Source organism: Gopherus flavomarginatus, chromosome 11 (genome assembly GCF_025201925.1).
Source record: "Gopherus flavomarginatus isolate rGopFla2 chromosome 11, rGopFla2.mat.asm, whole genome shotgun sequence".
NCBI classification, from domain to species: domain Eukaryota; kingdom Metazoa; phylum Chordata; order Testudines; family Testudinidae; genus Gopherus; species Gopherus flavomarginatus.
The window spans coordinates 32654065-32671572 of NC_066627.1; the positions used below are offsets into that span (position 1 = coordinate 32654065).

General features: G+C 51.2%; 1 protein-coding gene across 2 annotated transcripts; it reads left to right on the plus strand.

Moving 5' to 3' along the window:
- Nucleotides 1-649: 649 nt before the first annotated feature.
- Nucleotides 650-11568, plus strand: PI3 (peptidase inhibitor 3). 2 transcript variants are annotated; one of them, XM_050917507.1, is made up of 3 exons: nucleotides 650-829; nucleotides 5209-5361; nucleotides 11556-11568. In XM_050917507.1, the coding sequence occupies exons 1-3, from the start codon at nucleotides 730-732 to the stop codon at nucleotides 11558-11560; spliced, it is 258 nt and encodes an 85-aa protein (XP_050773464.1). In that variant the 5' UTR covers nucleotides 650-729; the 3' UTR covers nucleotides 11561-11568. The 2 variants fall into 2 exon arrangements, with proteins under 2 accessions (XP_050773464.1, XP_050773463.1); XM_050917506.1 differs by lacking the exon at nucleotides 11556-11568 and adding an exon at nucleotides 6475-6651 and having other exon boundaries at nucleotides 653-829.
- The last annotated feature ends 5940 nt before the right edge of the window (nucleotides 11569-17508 follow it).

Consider the following 17508-nt stretch of genomic DNA (forward strand, 5'->3'; position numbering starts at 1 on the left):
ATCTCATTATCTGAGGGCGGGGCCATCTCTTCTAGTCCTGCTGCCAGAACTTGTTGGTAATGAGGTTTAATTAGTACCACTTGGACACGATACAAATAAAGAATTTCTTTCATATCTTATCTTTGTTGTTTGTGATTCTGGAGCTTGCACAATCATATCCACCCTGACTTCCACCCCCACAGCCTCCGCCATTGCATTCAGAGCTGGAATCAAAGCATTGCTCCAGGCTTTTTCCTCAGGGTTTGGAACTGGGGGATGCACCCCCCCCCCCACTCCAGGTGGGACCTCAAAGAGACTTAACAGCAGGGTGATGGGAGCTGTAGCTTGGAGCTGAGAGCAAAAGGGTGCCAGCATCCCACTCCATCAGACAATGGCCCCTGCCCAGAAGTCAATAGTTTACTGGCTTCAATCTTCTTTGGAGCAAGGTTTCTGTTGTCATCTCCATTTGAGTTTGCCCCCACTCCACATTGAAACTGTCGCTGTAACTGGCTCTTGAGCAAGGGGAGAATTTCACTCTTTCCAGCAATGGGTCAATCTCATGTTTTTCTTGTGCAAAGAGCTCCAGGAAGAAACAAGAACCTGATTGTGAAATGGCACAAGACAAGGGGACAAATATTGGCACCAGGCACCTCGTTCTCTGCTCCCCCCTCCCTTTCCCCCAGGAGTGAGATGTTAAATACCAGCCTGACACAGCCCTGAGCATTCAGACTTGCCTCCTGAGACAACATCATGAAGTCACTGGGTGTCTTCTTCATGGTGCTGCTCACCCTCTGGATGGTGCCACCATCTTGGTCTGGCACAATCTTACCTGTGCAACAAATCCCCAGAGGTAAGTGCTGAGAACAGCCTCTGATAGCTCTACCCAAGGGGCAGAGGGCAGCAGGCTCCTGTCCCATGGGAGGGCAGAGAGCAGGGGGCTCTTCAGGCTGTAGTGAGTGGTCCGCTCCCTAGACAGCACTAACTGGGCTGCTCTCTTTACTGACACTCAGCACCCGGTATTCTGGGATCACAACTGCTCCTGCACCAGGGAAAGGAAATGTCCTTGTGCCCTGATATGAGTCCAAAGGCCACCTCACTCTCTGTTCGGGATTTTATACTGTTCAGATACTGAGCCTGAGAAAGCACAGAGACCACAGAGTGAGGGTCGATGCAGTAGGTGCCGAAGTTGCAGTTTCTCAGTGTGAATTTCATTAGCTTGGTTTGGTCTGAGCCTGCTCAGCCACCGAGGTGTTTCGTTGTGGAAAGGTTCACAGCCAGACACCCCAATGCATTTCCGTGTAGCCTCAGTCAAATCTCCACCTGTTGTAAAATGAAGTCGACAGAGCTACTCTGGTTTGTCCCAGCTAAGGCGCTGGCCCCTTCTTTACTGAGCAATGCAGCAAACTCCCATTTGGAATGGTCGGAACCTGCAGGCTCTGAGGAGTTGCAGCCAGAGCAGCACAGGCCATTCTCATGAGAAACAGCAGCCGAGCCCCTTCAGGCTGGGAATTAAATGTGTAATTAAACAGCACGGCTGCGTAGCAGGGGTCTGGAATTACAGTGTCCAGAAGATTTGGCTAGAGACCTGCCTGGGTCCTTTCCCTCCCTAATTCTCATTTCCAGATGGTGAGGCTTCAATCACTCACCCCTCAGCAAGAGGGGGCCCAATTCCCCCTGCCATGCCCCTTTTGTAGTCTTGTACTTCTTCCTCCATGCTGACGTGGCAGCATTATACACCTGCCTTCCAGAGCTGTGAATGACACATGAGGTGCCTGATAAGGGAGGATTAGACCCAGGATAATTCAATAGAGGCCTTTCAACCGACAGCAGAATTTCACAGAGTCCAGACTGGTCCTACCACAGTCTGCACTGTGCCTGATGGCAGGTGCCTCTTACGGGAGCTCAGCATGCTGCCCGGCATTACAAGGTGGTGTTTATATCGTGCACATCGTTCTTGCAGTGAAACCTGGAACTTGCCCAGTGATCACTGTTTGGTGCCAGAGGTTCGATCCCCCAGATCACTGTCAATCAGACAGCCAGTGTGCTGGGGCAGAGAAGTGCTGTGACACCGGCTGTGGACTGGGCTGTGTCCTACCTCAGCAAGGTACCTGCCTCATTGTTTATAGTCTGTGGTCCTTGGTTCCCCAGGGAGCTCTCACCCTGTCCCTGCTGAGCCAGGAATAGTATTTCAGCCTTTAGTAGGCAGAGATGTTCATGCCAGGGGCTTAGTCTGATGCAGTGAAACCTAAGACCTGCCCAGGGATCAAGAATACCTGTCTCAGGGTAGATCCTCCTAATGAGTGTGTGATTAGGATCCTGAGTGCCCCAGCACTACGAAGTGCTGCATGTGCACCTGTACAAAGGCTTGCCTTCCGCCCAACCATGGAACCCCGCAGGGCCAGTATTTCCAAACCTACCACCTTGCTTTGCAGTGAGATCATCACTCCCTGTCCTAGCCCAATCGGGGGCGGGGAGGGCAGGAGTGTGCTGTGTGATCCAAGCAGGCCTCTCCCATCTCCCTCACTTTGACAGACGTCACTCATTTCAGTCCCAACGGTACCTCTCTTTCCCTGCTCCTTGTTGTTGAAAGTTATTTGCAATGAGGAGTGATGGCACTGGGGTTACAGAGAGTCACTGGCATTAAGGGGATGAAGCCCACAGAACTGAAGCCGTCCTGCAGGAATCATTTGCGTGTGTCCATCTTCTTAGGTCTTGGCAGGGTGAGAGATACAAGGGAACTGAGCTGAGCACTCAGCAGGCAGAGATCAGTGCCTGGAGCCTGGCTATTATCCTGTTATAGAAGGTTGTTTATCCTGCCATCTCCTCTCTTGCAGAGAAATCCGGGACTTGCCCAGTGGTTACTGTACGGTGTCTTAAGTTAAATCCTCCCAACAGTTGTTATCATGACCACCAATGTCCGGGGCCAAAGAAATGCTGTGAAACTAGCTGTGGGAGACGTTGCATCCTGCTTCAGAGAGGTACTGGTCTCAGTGTAACTGGGTCACCTTTATCCTGATGATAGGAGGCTGCAGCTAAATGTATCTGGGGACCTCAGCCCAGTTCAGTCATTTTTGTGATCTCCAGGTGTTGAGTTTTCAGTCACTGGACCCCAGAGTTCACAGAGCATTTGGGCGGAAGCTTCTCAGATAACGGAGAACTCTAGTTAACACTAGGTGCCACCACTCACCTGCACTTATTATCCCAGCTTCCAGTGCAGAGGGTTGCTTTCACTATGATCTTCCTGTGTTACAGAGAAACCTGGCATCTGTCCAGCAATCAGTATAAGGTGTCTCTCATGGTATCCTCCTAATGCAGTGTGTACAGGACAGTCAGTGTCCAGAAAATGAGAAAATGATCTCCAGGTGTTGGGTTTTCTGTCACTGGATCGCAGAATTCACAGAGCATTCGGGCAGAAGCTTCTCAGATAACGGAGAACTCTCTGGCCAAACTGCCGCCAGTGTCTTTTATGATGTCCCCTCTTAGCAATAGGGTGACCATATGTCCCATTTTGGCAAGGACAGTCCCTTTTTTAAGCCTGGACATCCAACTCTTTTGGCAAAACTTGGTGTTTGTCCAGTTTGCTCTTGCCAGCTGATGATCAGTTGGCAAGAACAAACAGGATAAATGCCCAGCTTTGCCAAAAAAGACAGATGTGCCTCCCTGGGGGTGTGTGAAGGAACATTCATGGAGCAGGGTGGGCAGCAGCGATGCTAGGTTCCGGGTGGCGGGCCTCAGGCTGTCAGTCTCAGCCTGTGGGGCTCGGACCAGCCCTGCATGTGAGTGGGGATGGAGTCTCAGGTTAGCCCTGCACAGTGTCCTGTCTTCCCCTTTGGGAAATATGGTCACTGTACTTATTGACAAACTGGAGTTCAGATTCAGGGAAAACAACTGACAGGATCAGGGGCTGGCTGAGGGGGAAGAGGTGGAATGTGCAAAATCCACAGAGCTTGGCTAGGAGATCACTCAGTGAGGATGGGACCTCTCTGCAGATACTCACAGGGTGTGGGCCCCAAGGGAGCAGAGGACACAGTTAGGGTGTCACATGGGATGGGGGGTGGCTAATGGGGTGAGCTGAAGATCAGGAAGTTTTCGAGTGAACTTTAGAAGAATCTTCCTGGCTGTGGGATGTATCAGGCTGTGATGAGTCTCCCAAGGAGAGGTGGGAAGCCCCATGGCCAGTCCCAAGGGAAGGGAAACAGGACTGTCATCATAGGTGCTGTACCTAAGTGCCATTCCACTATTTTTATTTTTTTGGCTCCGCTGATTGGCTGTGGGAGGGGGGGCAGCCTTGGGTGAGCTGGGGGACAGGAAGTGCTGAAAGTATTTCCTCTCTGGCCAGAAAAATGGCTAAGGCCACTGCTGGAGAGCCCTATTGCTTGGGACAATTAAATAAGTCTGGACACATCTCTGGTCAATGTAGAGTAAGGAACAATCCTGCCCTGCCTGGGTGATCTGAGTTAGAATGGGCCTTACAGCGATTTTCTGTCTGTAGGATTCTGAACTTTTCCTGTGGGAGAGACAGGTAAGTGCTGACAGCTCCTGCCCCAGCCCCAGCCAGCAGCCCAGGGCACCAGACTCCAAGAGGACAGAGAGCACCAATGGGCACATGTCGTTCAGCTGGTTGCAGGATGGGTCCCAGACCAGTTCTTATTGTCTCTCCATGGCAGCAGCCAGAGAGGCCCCACTCAGTGAGCTGCAGTGAAAGGGCCGCTCCCTTTAGTCACCTCCTTGACTTTGTGCTTCCCACAGGGTGGAGCATGACTTGTCAGTCAAACTGAAAGGCATCTGTGACAGTATTTAACCCCTTCCAGGTGGCAGCTGGATCTGGGAGGTTTGGCCCCAGGGCATCAGCCTGGGAAATACACCTAGACAGCAGTGTGGAAGCTGGGGTTGTTCACGGGTTATACTGCATTTCTCTTCAATGGACAACTTGTCTGTTTCACCTCCACAAGGTTTTAACATGCCTGTGGAGAACGCAGAGGCAAATACAACTACAGACAGCTGATACACAAGTACTGAAGCTATGCCCCCCTCACCTGCTACTTGCAGCATAACACACACTGCAGCCTCCAATAACCACATGGTCTCTGAATTATTATTATTATTTCAGTAGGTATCTTGGGGGACCTTTTGTGCTGGGTGCTGCACAGATTTCATTGTCCCTGTCCCAAGTAGCTTAGAGCTGACATTATGATTTGCTAGAAGATTTGCAGCTATCTTCTCTTACAGGGAAACCTGGAACCTGCCCAGACGTCACCTTTAAGTGCGCCATGTACAATCCCCCAAATCGCTGCCACTCTGACTACCAGTGTCCAAGATTCAAGAAGTGCTGTGAGACTTTCTGTGGGAGGGCCTGTGTTTATCCTAAGGGACATGGTAAAGGTACCAGCCTGATCCTCTCTTTGGGCTCTGGACTGAGATCACTCCCTGCTCTAGCTGAGCTGCAGGGCACTTATGGAAAAGGGCATTTCAATCCATGGCTTCCAGCTGAGATTAGCTCTGATTAGAGCTACCTCCAAAGGCCTCACCATTCTGGTTGACTAGGGAACAGGCTGGGTACTTGGCACCTTCCTACACACCTTTGTATGAATATGTCTTTGTGGTGTCACAAGACAATAAGAGTTGAGTCCACCTGGGAAACAGGCAGAGGGGATCTGGAGGGATTCAGCTGGAGAAGCTGCACTGGCAAATCTATGGGATGGTGTGTCTGGGGCCAGAAAAGCAGAAGGTGACATTATTGATTGGGTCTGTGGTCCAATGCCCAGGCTGCCTTTAGATAACACCTCCCCTTGCCCCACCCACAAGCCTCATCCAGGATCTAGAGAGGAAGTGATGTTGCCTGTTTTGCTCTTTACAGAAGAGTCACAAAATGAATGCACAACATGGGCACCATGAGGACCAATAACTGTGTTTGCTAATGACATACAGTGTGCCAGGCCTAGCTACATACACCCATGGCAGCTCTGGCAGGGTTCTGGGCATTTCTCAGACATACACGCGACTAAAGGGCTTGCAAACAATTTAAAGGAATACTACCCAATTCCTGTCAACTGCAAGTGGAAGAGACAGGTCGATGATACCAGGACGCTCCCTTAGGCTGGGAATGGGGGATTAATGCTCTCTCATCCCTGCTCCTTGGAGATAGGAACAGGGTCAGAAGGGGCTGCATGGGGAGATACTAACATGGAGAGCTTCCTCTGCCAAGCAAGTTAGCTCGGGATTCAGTACCATCCGAAGGGCAGGAAGTTTGAGGGCCCCCCCCCACATCCATAGAGTAACTAGGCTTGGGATACTGTGCCCCTTCTTGGGGTCCACTGATTTGGCAGGTGGAAATCTCCCTCCCGTATCCCAGGCTGGGACAAGGGCATGGCAGCTGCAGGGCTGGGTTGAACCAAAGTGGGTTGTGTTCATAGGAGCTGGGGCCGAACCAGAGGCTGGGTTTGCACAGCCCACGATTTCCTGTTGAACCCGCTGATCATTTTCCCTTTTTTCCAGCATAACTTCCTGTGTCCCGAGGGCATCCCCAAGCCAGGAGCAACCATGACACCAGCTCGATGTGTCTGGCCTCGCTGGGGTCCCACAGACCTGCCCTAGGAAATCAGCTTACACAATGCCTGCATAGCACTTGCACTCTTAGGGCTTGTCTACATCAGAAAGTTGCAGCGCTGGTGAGGGAGTTACAGCGCTGCAACTTTGAAGGTGTACACATCTGCAGGGCACCACCAGCGCTGCAACTCCCTGTTTGCAGCGCTGGCCGTACTCCCGTTTTGTCTCGGGTGTAGAGGATCCAGCGCTGGTGATCCAGCGCTGGTAATCCAATGTAGACACTTACCAGCGCTTTTCTTGACCTCCGTGGAAGGAGGAAGCCTCTGGTAATCAAGCTGGTCTCCTTCCCTGCGGTTTGCTGGGTGGCTCCGGGAACGAGAGAGCAAACCGCGGCGAAGCGGGTCTCCTTTCCCGGTTTGCTCTCTCGTTCCCGGAGCCCAGAGCAAGCAGATCTCCTTCCCTGCGGTTTGCAGGGTGGTTCGGGAACGCGAGAGCAAACCGGGAAAGGAGACCAGCTTCGCCGCGGTTTGCTCTCGCGTTCCCCGAACCACCCTGCAAACCGCGGGGAAGGAGACCTGCTTGCTCGGGGGCTCCGGGAACGAGAGAGCAAACCGGAGAAGGAGACCAGCTTCGCCGCGGTTTGCTCTCGCGTTCCCCGAACCTCCCTTGAAGCCGCCCAACAGCGCTGCAGTGTGGCCACATCTAACACCACTTGCAGCGCTGGTTGCTGTAAGTGTGGCCACTCTGCAGCGCTGGCCCTATACAGCTGTACTAATACAGCTGTAACAACCAGCGCTGTAAAATTTTAGATGTAGACATGGCCTTAATCCTTCTCGTCTTTAGCACCAACCATGCCACATTGTCACCTGTCAGGGGGCTGTCATGGAATTTCAGATCCTGCCCACCTAGCACAGAGAGGACTGGGCTGAGGCCTCATCCCGTGAGGGACATGAGGAGCGTGATTCACAGTCCCTGTGCAGCGGCTCTTTCCCTGGAGTCAAGGGGAGGCTTTAGGGGGAGCTGGGGGTCTCTTTCTTCTTGCCCTGACTCTGTATAATTTGGTGTCCTGACCCTGGCACCTTGTGCACTGTAACAAATAAATAAGCTTGTTCACATAGTTTGTAACCTGTGATTCTGTCACTCCAGCTCCTCCTCCACCTGCAGGTTCCTCCCCTCACTGCCTCTTCTCCTCCTGTCTCATTGATCAGGCACATCCAGACCTGGCCTAAGCTCTTCTCCCTGGTTCCTTGATGGTGGCTTAGATGTCTCCTGTCTGTATGTGTGAGGGGGATTTTACCCCGGATGCTGGTTCTAAGGTGCCCCTTCCTCCTCCAGTGAGCTCGGAGACAGGATCCTAGCACTGGTACAGGCTCTTTCCCCAGGGAGTAGCTGCTGTTGGTTTGGGATATTGATCCGACTCTTTCTAAGAAAGCCTTTGGGACCCTTGAAACAAGGCGAAGAGGCTCCGAGGGACAGCAGTGTCACGCCCCACCACCCCCGAGCGTCTTTCCAACACAGGGCAAGGGGAGCTGCCCCTCACAGGGTGGGCTAGAAGCCACTTCGCTAATGAACTGAGTCCCCATCCCAGGGCCTTGGAGGGATGCACTGAGGCTGGGTTTGGCAGATGTGCCACGAAGCTGCCAGGGCTGCCCATCCTGCCCTGCGCTATAGCCCTGAAAACTACCAGCCTCAAAACCCTACCCTAGCACTGCCAGCCCACTAGTGCCAATGAGTCCAAGAACTGTCCATTCAGAATGAGCTAGGATCATCCCAGGTGCCAGCTGCCTCCCTGACTGCACGGGTACAAGGAGCCATAATGGGGGAGTATCTGTATTGACCCATCAAATCTGCATCAGGATTCTGGGTAGGGTGACCAGACAGCAAGTGTGAAAAATCAGGACAGGGGGTAGAGGGGTAATAGGAACCTATATAAGAAAAAGACACAAAAATCAGGACAGTCCCTATAAAATCGGGACATCTGGTCACCCTAACTCCGGGCAGCAAGGGAAAGGGAAGCTTCTAGGTGGCAGGTCTCCAGGGAGAGCAGAGGGATAGGAAGTGGAGTTTGAGGGATAACACGCTTTCCCTGGCCTAACAAAGTTTCTGGGTCAGTGATGGAAGAAAGTGACTACTTGTCATTAGTTACTGTTGTCACAAGAGACATGGAGTGGGGCTCTAGATCAGGGGTAGGCAACCTATGGCATGTGTGCTGAAGGCGGCATGCAAGCTGATTTTCAGTGGCACTCACACTGCCCGGGTCCTGGACACCGTTCCGGGGGATTCTGCATTTTAATTTAATTTTAAATTAAGCTTCTTAAACATTTAAAAAATCTTATTTACTTTACATACAATGATAGTTTAATTATATATTATAGACTTATAGAAAGAGACCTTCTAAAAAAGTTAAAATGTATTACTGGCATGCGAAATCTTAAATTACGGAGAATAAATGAAGACTCAGCGCACCACTTCTGAAAGGTTGCCGACCCCTGCTCTAGACGGTACTTGGGAGCCCTGCAGTGCAGCTGCTCCCAAATAAAGCATGCAGAGATGACAATATGTGCTAACTACTTATGCTAAACAATCTGTTCCACTTTGCATTTTGCTGTGACTCTGGGAGTTCCTTTCCCAGACCAGAAGAAGAGCTTTGTGTAGCTCAAAAGCTTGTCTCTTTCACCAACAGAAACGGGTCCAATCAAAGATATCACGTCACCCACCTTGTCTCCCACATATAGCAGATATTTAAGCTCCATCCTGCCCTCTTGATGCTGGCAGTGGATTCTGTTGTATATGATTCTTGTAACAACCCCAAGTAATACTGCTTGGATGGAGCCATTCAGTGAACAGGAGTCTCTGGGCTCTTTTGGCTGTTCCATTTCAGGAGCTGTGTTTAGTTGCATGAATAATGTCCAGACGTGTGTCCTACTGGTGCTGTACTGGTAACTGCCTGTCAGAGGGCAGCAGAGCCCCTAGAACCGGAGATCCAGCAGGGTCCCCTTTTCACATTCCAAAGCCTCAATGGCATATGCAGCCACTTTCTAAAGAAAATGCAAGAAACTGATTTCCACCCAGCACCCAGAAAGGCAACCTCATTAGAGGTTCCTGCATCCACTGATGCTTGTGAGTTTCCTTTCTATTTGTCTCTGCTGCGATCATTAGACCGTACTCTTTCATACTCTAGCACAAAGAACAGCGCCACTAATGTGCTGGTGGCAATGGACAATCCGGGACCTGGGGATTTGGTGCTCAGGCCTCCCACCCCAGAGAAGATCCCATCAGGCACCAGACGCTAATGAGTTCACAGGGAGAAGCAAAAACTGCAGCGGAGAGATGTATCCCAGGGGGCTGCCCCAGCAGATAGCAGAGCCTACTGTTAAGAGGTTGCAGATCCCCAGACATCTTCTGGAGGTGGACTCTGCTTAGGGAAGGAGCAATGTGACCAATCTTGCTGGATTTGTATAAATCTGGCACGCTCTCCTGGGACTAGTTCTGTTGCCCCTTTGGCCAAGCAGTAACTGAACTGAGGGCCTGACAGGGTGGCTTCTGTTTAGAAGCTGTTTAGAAGCTGAAGCTGATGATCCAGATTTGGGGTACTTTATTTGTGTCTTTTCTTTACTTCAAAATGTACCCAAAGCCTGATGCCCTGATCTGTGATAAGAAGAAAGTATGAGCAGGCAGCCTTCTTTTGGAGAAATCCCAGGTTACAGCACCCTGGAGCTTATTGCACAAGAAAAAACATGAAATTGACACATTGGTGGGAGGTGGGGAATTACTCCCTTGCACAAGAGCCACCAGGATGATCTGGATGTGGGGAGGGGACAGGGCAAACCTTACCCTGAGATGATGCTGGAGAAACTCCTCCATGAAAGTCTTGTTCAAGACAAGATGGAAACCACCTAATTATTGACTTGTGGGAAGAGATCCTTGTATTATGAGTAGGAGCTAGCACCACGGCCCTGAGCTCTGTCCCAAGAATGAGCTGTTTTGAGCCTCTGCCTCTCTCCAGGAACTCTCAAAGACTCAGAGCACAATGCAGACCACACCCCACTCTGTCGTCCCACTGTTTAACACACAGCCTTCTTCCAGCCACTGGGTTCATACCCTAGGAAAACCCAGAACTCTATAAACTCCTTTTGGACCACATGGACTTCCAGCCTCAGGCTGCCCCCTCCTTTGTGTGCACCTGGTTTGCACTAACAGAAGGGCCTCAGCTGCGCCCACTCATGGGTACGAAGGCAAGGGCTTTCACACACCCACTGTCCTGAGGTCTGGGATCACCTTTGTGTCCAAGACCCCAAAGGACAAGCTACGAACGCTTCTTTCATAATAGCGCCAAGGCAGGCTGGAGGTCTCAGGTCCATGCAAACCCAAAGCTTCAAGGGAAGCTGAAGGACAGTGAGACCCCCGTGAGCTGAGAGCAGTGGGGTTAACGCAGACTACCCATAACATAAGGCTTTCTTCCCACAAGTCAGTAGTTCATTGGCTGCCATCTTGTCCTGAACAGTGTTCCTGCCAGGACAGCTCTCCAACAGCCCCTCAGGGTGAGTTTGCTTCGAGGCGAGGCTGGTTTTACTGGCGACTCTTGTGCAATAGGAGAATTCCCCACCATTGCATGGTTTTTCTTGTGCAGAAAGTATCAGGGGGAGGGATAGCTCAGTGGTTTGAGCCTTGGCATGCTAAACCCAGGGTTGTGAGTTCAATCCTTGAAGGGGCCATTTAGGGATCAGGGGCAAAAATCTGTCTGGGGATTGGTCCTGCTTTGAGCAGCGGGTTGGACTAGCTGAGGTCCCTTCCAACCCTGATATTCTATGAACCAGCTTGTGAAACAGAACAAGGAAATGACAGCATGGTCCTTCCCTCTCCTGATCAGACCAGGAAGTCAGTGAATGCCTGCCTCCCTTAGGGGGCTCCTCAGCCTCTGGGCTGAGATGTTGCTGGTGTTTGGTGCAATTCTCACTGCTTAGAGCTTGTCCACATGGGAAACTGGCTATTTTCCATTTGGCCCCTCTGATCAATTTCCCTTTCTCTAGCATAACTTCCTGCTTCACAGATGAGCTGGAGGTGTCCCCAGGAGCAGCCATGACCCCAACTCAAGGAGGTCAGACTTGCTGGGGTCCACGGGCCAGCCCTCAGAAATCACCCTGCACAAGGCCAGCTCAGAGACACAGTGATCTAGGCTCTCTAATAGGCATGGGGAGAAGTGCCAGACATTTTGGAGGAGTTGAGGGTGGGGCAGTTATCTGATCTGCGACCTTGTGGGGGCCATCTCACATTCTCCACCTCCCTCCTTCAGTGTCTGTCACACACACTATCTCTCCAGGGTATTGCCTGTAGGCCCTGACCCTGTCCAAGCAGCTCAGAGAGAACATGGGAAGGCCTCCTGTTGGGCTGCTCTTTAGCAGTCTGATTCGCAATCCCTTTCCTAGGTCTCAGGGATTAGGGGAACTCTTTAGGTGGTGCTGGGGGGGGGGGTGTCTCTTTATTCCTTTTCTCTCTCACTCTATGTAATAGGGCTTTGGCCATGGTAGCAAATAAAGACACTGGCTCACACAGCAGCTTTGCGGGTCAGGTGATTTGTGCCTTTTTCTGTTTGCAGGTTCCTCCCCACTCCTCTTCCTGGACTCTCTCCCCTTCCCCCCCTCCCTCCCAGCTTGGACATCAGGCGGATCCTGACAGCACACTCCCAGCTGGGAATGATGTGACTGAAAAATCTCCAGTAGATTCCAATTCTCCCTGCTGGGAGCTCTGTTGTCTCCTGGGCAGGAATTCTCCAGCTGATGCTGCGTCTCAGCCTCCAGTGAGCTCAGGATCCATAATAGACTATTGTTTGGCGCTTTTTAGCCAGGGTTTCGGATGGGGCAGGGGAAAAGCAGCCTCACTGGTCTGGGATTGCTTGGGTGCCCTCTGAAAACGTAGTGAGCAAGCTCAGCCCCACTCCCTCCCTCCCCAAGTGCAACTTTTCACAGGTTCAGCAAGAGCACAACTCAAAGATGAGCTGGAGAGGCCTGAGTAATGAGCTGAGTCCCTGTCCCAGGGCTCGAGTGCAGCACTGAGACTGGTAGATACGCCACTGGGCTGACTACACTGTCCATCCCACCTTGCTCTAGGGCACTAAGCATTGCCAGCCTCAGAACCTCATGAGGTAGGAGAGGGTAAGCAGGGTGCTGTCAGAGCAGAGAGGGCCAGCCGTGTGCATGTATTTAATGTTGAGCCTGAGCTGATCAGACACAAGCTGGAGGCAGCAGCATCCCCTCAACACGGAGTGGAGCAGGTAGCAGACAAGAGAGATTAATGATTTATAAGCCACTGGCGATTCCTTGGGGTCTGAACACAGAATGCACAGGGTTAGCAATGCTGTGATAGATGGACCCCTGCAGGCCTGCCACTGGAACTAAAGCAGAAGTTTTCATCTCTCTCAGGCATTATCATCACTCCCAGCCAGCCCTGGAGTCTAGTGTGTATTACTGTGGGAAAGGCCCTTTAATAGAGATGGTGAGAAGGATCCAGGTTAGTGAACAGGAGAGCCTGGGGCTCTTTGAGTTGTTCCATTTGAGGAGCTGCTTTTAGCCATCTGAATAATGCTCTGTTGAGACAGAGAGCCAGGAGGCAGCAAGGCTCCAAGAGCCAGAGAGGCTAGAGGTCTCTGGGAGTTTTTGGCTCCTTTCTAAAGGAAACAAAAAACACCCAAACCCAATACCAGGCACCCAGCACTTGGAAAAGGAGACCTCCAGTAACAAGGGGGTGCTTTTTCCCAGCTTGCTAAAGATTCCCCACCACACCCAGACTCTTTTCCATGCAGACTTGTTGCCCAAACTTAGGTCAAATCAAAGAAGCAGCAGTTCCTCAACTCCCACTACAGCTCCCACAATTTTGCCCCACCCTTTTAGTTCCCAGCTTTTTTCCACCTTCCCCCATCCCAGAGAACTCAGATAGCTGTAGATGTCCAGGACCCCGCTCCCAGGAAGCACAAACCCTACACTCTCTCTCACAACCTGACCCTCACTACACCTTGCATTTGCTAAGCCCAGGTGCCCCATTTTAAAGCTCAGATAGGGTCAGCTGACCAGTCACAGCTGCAGCAGCCCTGCTCCCTCTTAAAGGCCCAGTGCTACCCTATAACACCCTGGTAGAGGCACCTGCACTCTGATGCTTGGCTGTCCCCATCCCATTAGACTCTGCTGTGATCATTATGCCAGTAGCGGCACCACCCCATGCACTGGAAGCAGTACTCCAGCAGTGGCAGGGGGATATTGGTGGGCAGGACTCTCACCCCAGAAAAGACCACCTTAACCATTGGAGAAGAGGGAGTTACCAGGAGGGATCACCTACCCAAAACTGCAGCAGGGCGAAGTGAGTGGGGTGGCTGCCCTAGCCTATACTGAGCCTGGGGCTGGGAGACACCCTAAAAACTCCTGAGACAAAGAGCTGGGCTGTGCTGAGCTGAGGAGCGGGGATGGCCAGACTCGCTGGGTTTGCATGAACCTGCTGTTCTCTGCAGGGGTTAGTTTTCACTTCAGAAACCCAAAGTGCCAAGTGACACGGACAGCCTGTGAGCTGAGAGCAGAGAGGTCCCTGCAGCCCTCAGCATCAGACAAAGGCCACTGGCCAAAAGTCAATAGTTTACTGACTTCTATCTTGTCTGGAACCAGGTTTCTGTTGCAGCCTTTCTCGCAGGTCCCCTCCATGTGAGTTTGCCCCCACTCACATTCAAACTGTCTCTGCAGCTGGCTCTTGAGCAAGGGGAGAATTTCACTCTTTCCAGCAATTTCAGATTTTTCTTACGCAAAGAGTTGCAGGAAGACACAAGAACCTGGTTGTGAAATGGTACAAGACAAGGGGACAAATATTGGCATCGATCCAGGTATCTCCTTCTCTGCTCCCTTCTCCTCCCTCCCTCCTGGAGTGAATTTTTAAATACTAGCCTGACTCAGCTCTGGGCATTCAGACCTACCTCCAGAGACACCACCATGAAGCCACTGGGCATCTTCCTCTTTGTGGGACTCCTCAGCCTTTGGGCCAAGTTGGTGGGATGTCCCCTCTTAGTGACAAACTGGAGGAGTTCAGAGAAAAGAAACTCAAACGATCAGGAGGCAGGCGACAGGGTGGGGTGGAAAGTGCTAAATCCATACAGCACTAGATCCATCCCCACTGAGCTTCATGCATGACTCTTGTGAGCCCAAGGAATGCTAGGGCACAATTAGAGTATCACATGGGGGAGCTGAGCTGAGTGGGGTGAAATGGAAATTCCAGGGTGAACATTAAGACACTCCTTCTGGCTGTGAGATGTAACAGACTGTGATGAGTCGCCCAAGAAAAGGGGTGGGAACTGTATGGTTTGGGACATCTAACACTAGACTGGACGCATCTCTGGTCAATGTAGAGTAAGGAACAATCCTGCCCTGTCTAGGTGATCTGAGTTAGAAGGGACCTTACAGGGATTTTCTGTCTCTAGGATTCTGAACTTTTCCTGTAGGAGAGACAGGTAAGCGCTGACAGCTCCTGCCCCAGCCCCAGCCAGCAGGCCAGGGCACAAGACTCCCAGAGGACAGAGAGCACCGATGGGCACATTGTTCAGCTGGTTGCAGGGTGGGTCCCAGACCAGTTCTTATTGTCCCTCCATGGCAGCAGCCAGAGAGGCCCCACTCAGTGAGCTGCAGTGAAAGGGCTGCTCCCTTTAGTCACCTCCTTGACTTTGTGCTTCCCACAGGGTGGAGCATGACCTGTCAATCAAACTGAAAGGCATCTGTGACAGTATTTAACCCCTTCAAGGTGCAGTCATGTTGGGTTTAGAAAGGAAATGCCCCTGACAGCTGGATCTGGGAGCTCTGGTCCCCAGCATCAGCCTGGGAAATACATCTAGACAGCAGGGTGGACACGGGGGTTGTTCATGGGTTATACTGCATTTCTCTTCAATGGACAACTTGTCTGTTTCACCTCCACAGGGTGTTCACAAGCCTGTGGAGAATGCAGAGGCAAATACAACTATAGATAGCTGACATGCAAGTACTGAAGCTATGCCCCCCTCACCAGCATAACACACACACAAATAACCACAAGGCTTCTGAATCATTAGGTATTTTGGGGGACCCTGTGTGCTGGGTGCTGCACAGACTGCATGAATATTATACGGTGCTAGAAAATTTGTTTATGCAGTGATCTTCTCTTGCAGGGAAACCTGAAACCTGTCTTGCCTTCATCTTTAAGTGTGCTATGTACAATCCCCCAAATCGCTGCCCCTCTGACCACCAGCGTCCAGGATTGAAGAAGTGCTGTGAGACTTTCTGCGGGAGGAAATGTGCTTATTCCAGGGGATATGAAGGTGCCAACCTAATATACTAGTTAGATTTCTTTTCTCAGGGCTCTGTGCCGAGATCCATGCTCCCACTGAGCTGCAGGGGGATATGGGAAAGGGCATTTCAAGCCCAGCAGAGATCACAGCACTGATCAGACCTGAGCTCCAGAGGCCTGTACCAGGGGCTGGATTTTTACAGGATTTCCTCTTGGCCCTCTGAACACTTTCCCTTTTTCCAGTAACTTCCTGCGCACTAGATGGGCCAAGAGCAACCCCAGGAACAGCTGAGAGGTGGATTAAGTTTTCCTGGGGCCCTGGGCCCGAGCAAGCAGGGGACTCCTCCCCACCCCTCCCACTTGTGGCCCTGCCCACAGCCTCATCCCTTTCTACCCCTTCCCTGGGCCCAGCCCATTCCACCCAGGGTCCTCCCCACTCCATCCCCCCACTGTAGCCCTGCAAATGCTTTTGCTCCTTTCTGCCCTCCACCCTGCCATCCCAAGACCAGAGAAGCTCTGTCCCCATTCCACAGCACTGGGGCACAGTGTCAGAGATTCCTCAAGTCCCAGGGCCACAGCAGGGGTTGGGTGCTAGGGCTTCTCCCACCTTGCCTGCCCAGTGCTGCTTCCGAGTGGGGTCAGAGTGCAGGGACTTCCCCTACCCAACCTGCCCAGTGGCCAGGGCTCTGGGCTTCCGATGCCCAGTGGCGGATTTTTTCCAAGGCCACCCAGTTGGTCAGGGCCCCTGGCAGGGCCGGTGCAAGGATATTTTGCTCCCTAGGCGAAAATTCCATCTTGCGCCCCACCCCAAATCACATACATTATACACAATACACGGTCACAGAGTAACATGTTATAATTTAGAATTTATGCTTCCACGCTTTAAGTTTAGCAAATTTAGAAACAAGTTCCTCCAAGTCAATGTTGTGAGCAATGTCATGTTCTATTGACAAGGTAGATAGCCCAACAAGTCTTTGTTGCAACATTGATGTTCGCATATATGTTTTTATCAACTTGAGCTTCGAGAAGCTTTGCTCACCACTGGCCACAGAAACTGGGAGAGTCAAGAGGATGCGAAGAGCAATAACTGTGTTAGGGACACTATCTGTCAGCTTATTTTCCCATATGAAGTTCAATACATCTTGGGGTGATGAACTCCTTTGGACTCGTCTTGCAATAGCTTGCAATTCACTGCACAAGTCAAAGGCATCAATATCCTTGGATTCACCATGTTGCAAAGCTTTCTCCAGATTCAAGCAATGTTCCATAATTTGCTTTTTTTTTTTTTTGCAAACTCTAAACATATATGAAGCCAAATACTGAACTAATTTGCTGCATCAATGTGAATCTTTCTTCAACCGAATGTATTGCTGTGTCAATGACCGCAAAGTAAAAGTTCACTTTGAATTTTTCTTTCGGATCATAAATAGGTTTGTCATCTGCTTCATATGTGAACTGCTTCCTCTTCTTTCTAATACGGATTGGTTCTGGTTCAAAAAGTGCCGGTACATCCAACTCCTCCGCAAGTTCACCTGCATCTACCAATGTTTTCTCAAAGGCTGCGTCACTTCTGCGGCCCACAAGAAACTTCTTGGTTTCTCCAAGTTGATTAATGGCATCACATATATCAAATTCTTTTGCCTGAAGTTGTTTGCTAGTTATGTTGATCTCAAACAATATGTCATACCACAAAAC

Excerpts from the sequence above, each read along its gene's own strand:
- PI3 (XM_050917507.1), top strand. The coding sequence starts at position 730 with ATGAAGTCACTGGGTGTCTTCTTCATGGTGCTGCTCACCCTCTGGATG. Across the intron at positions 830-5,208 it reads TGTGCAACAAATCCCCAGAG|GGAAACCTGGAACCTGCCCA; the intron begins GTAAGTGCTGAG and ends CTTCTCTTACAG.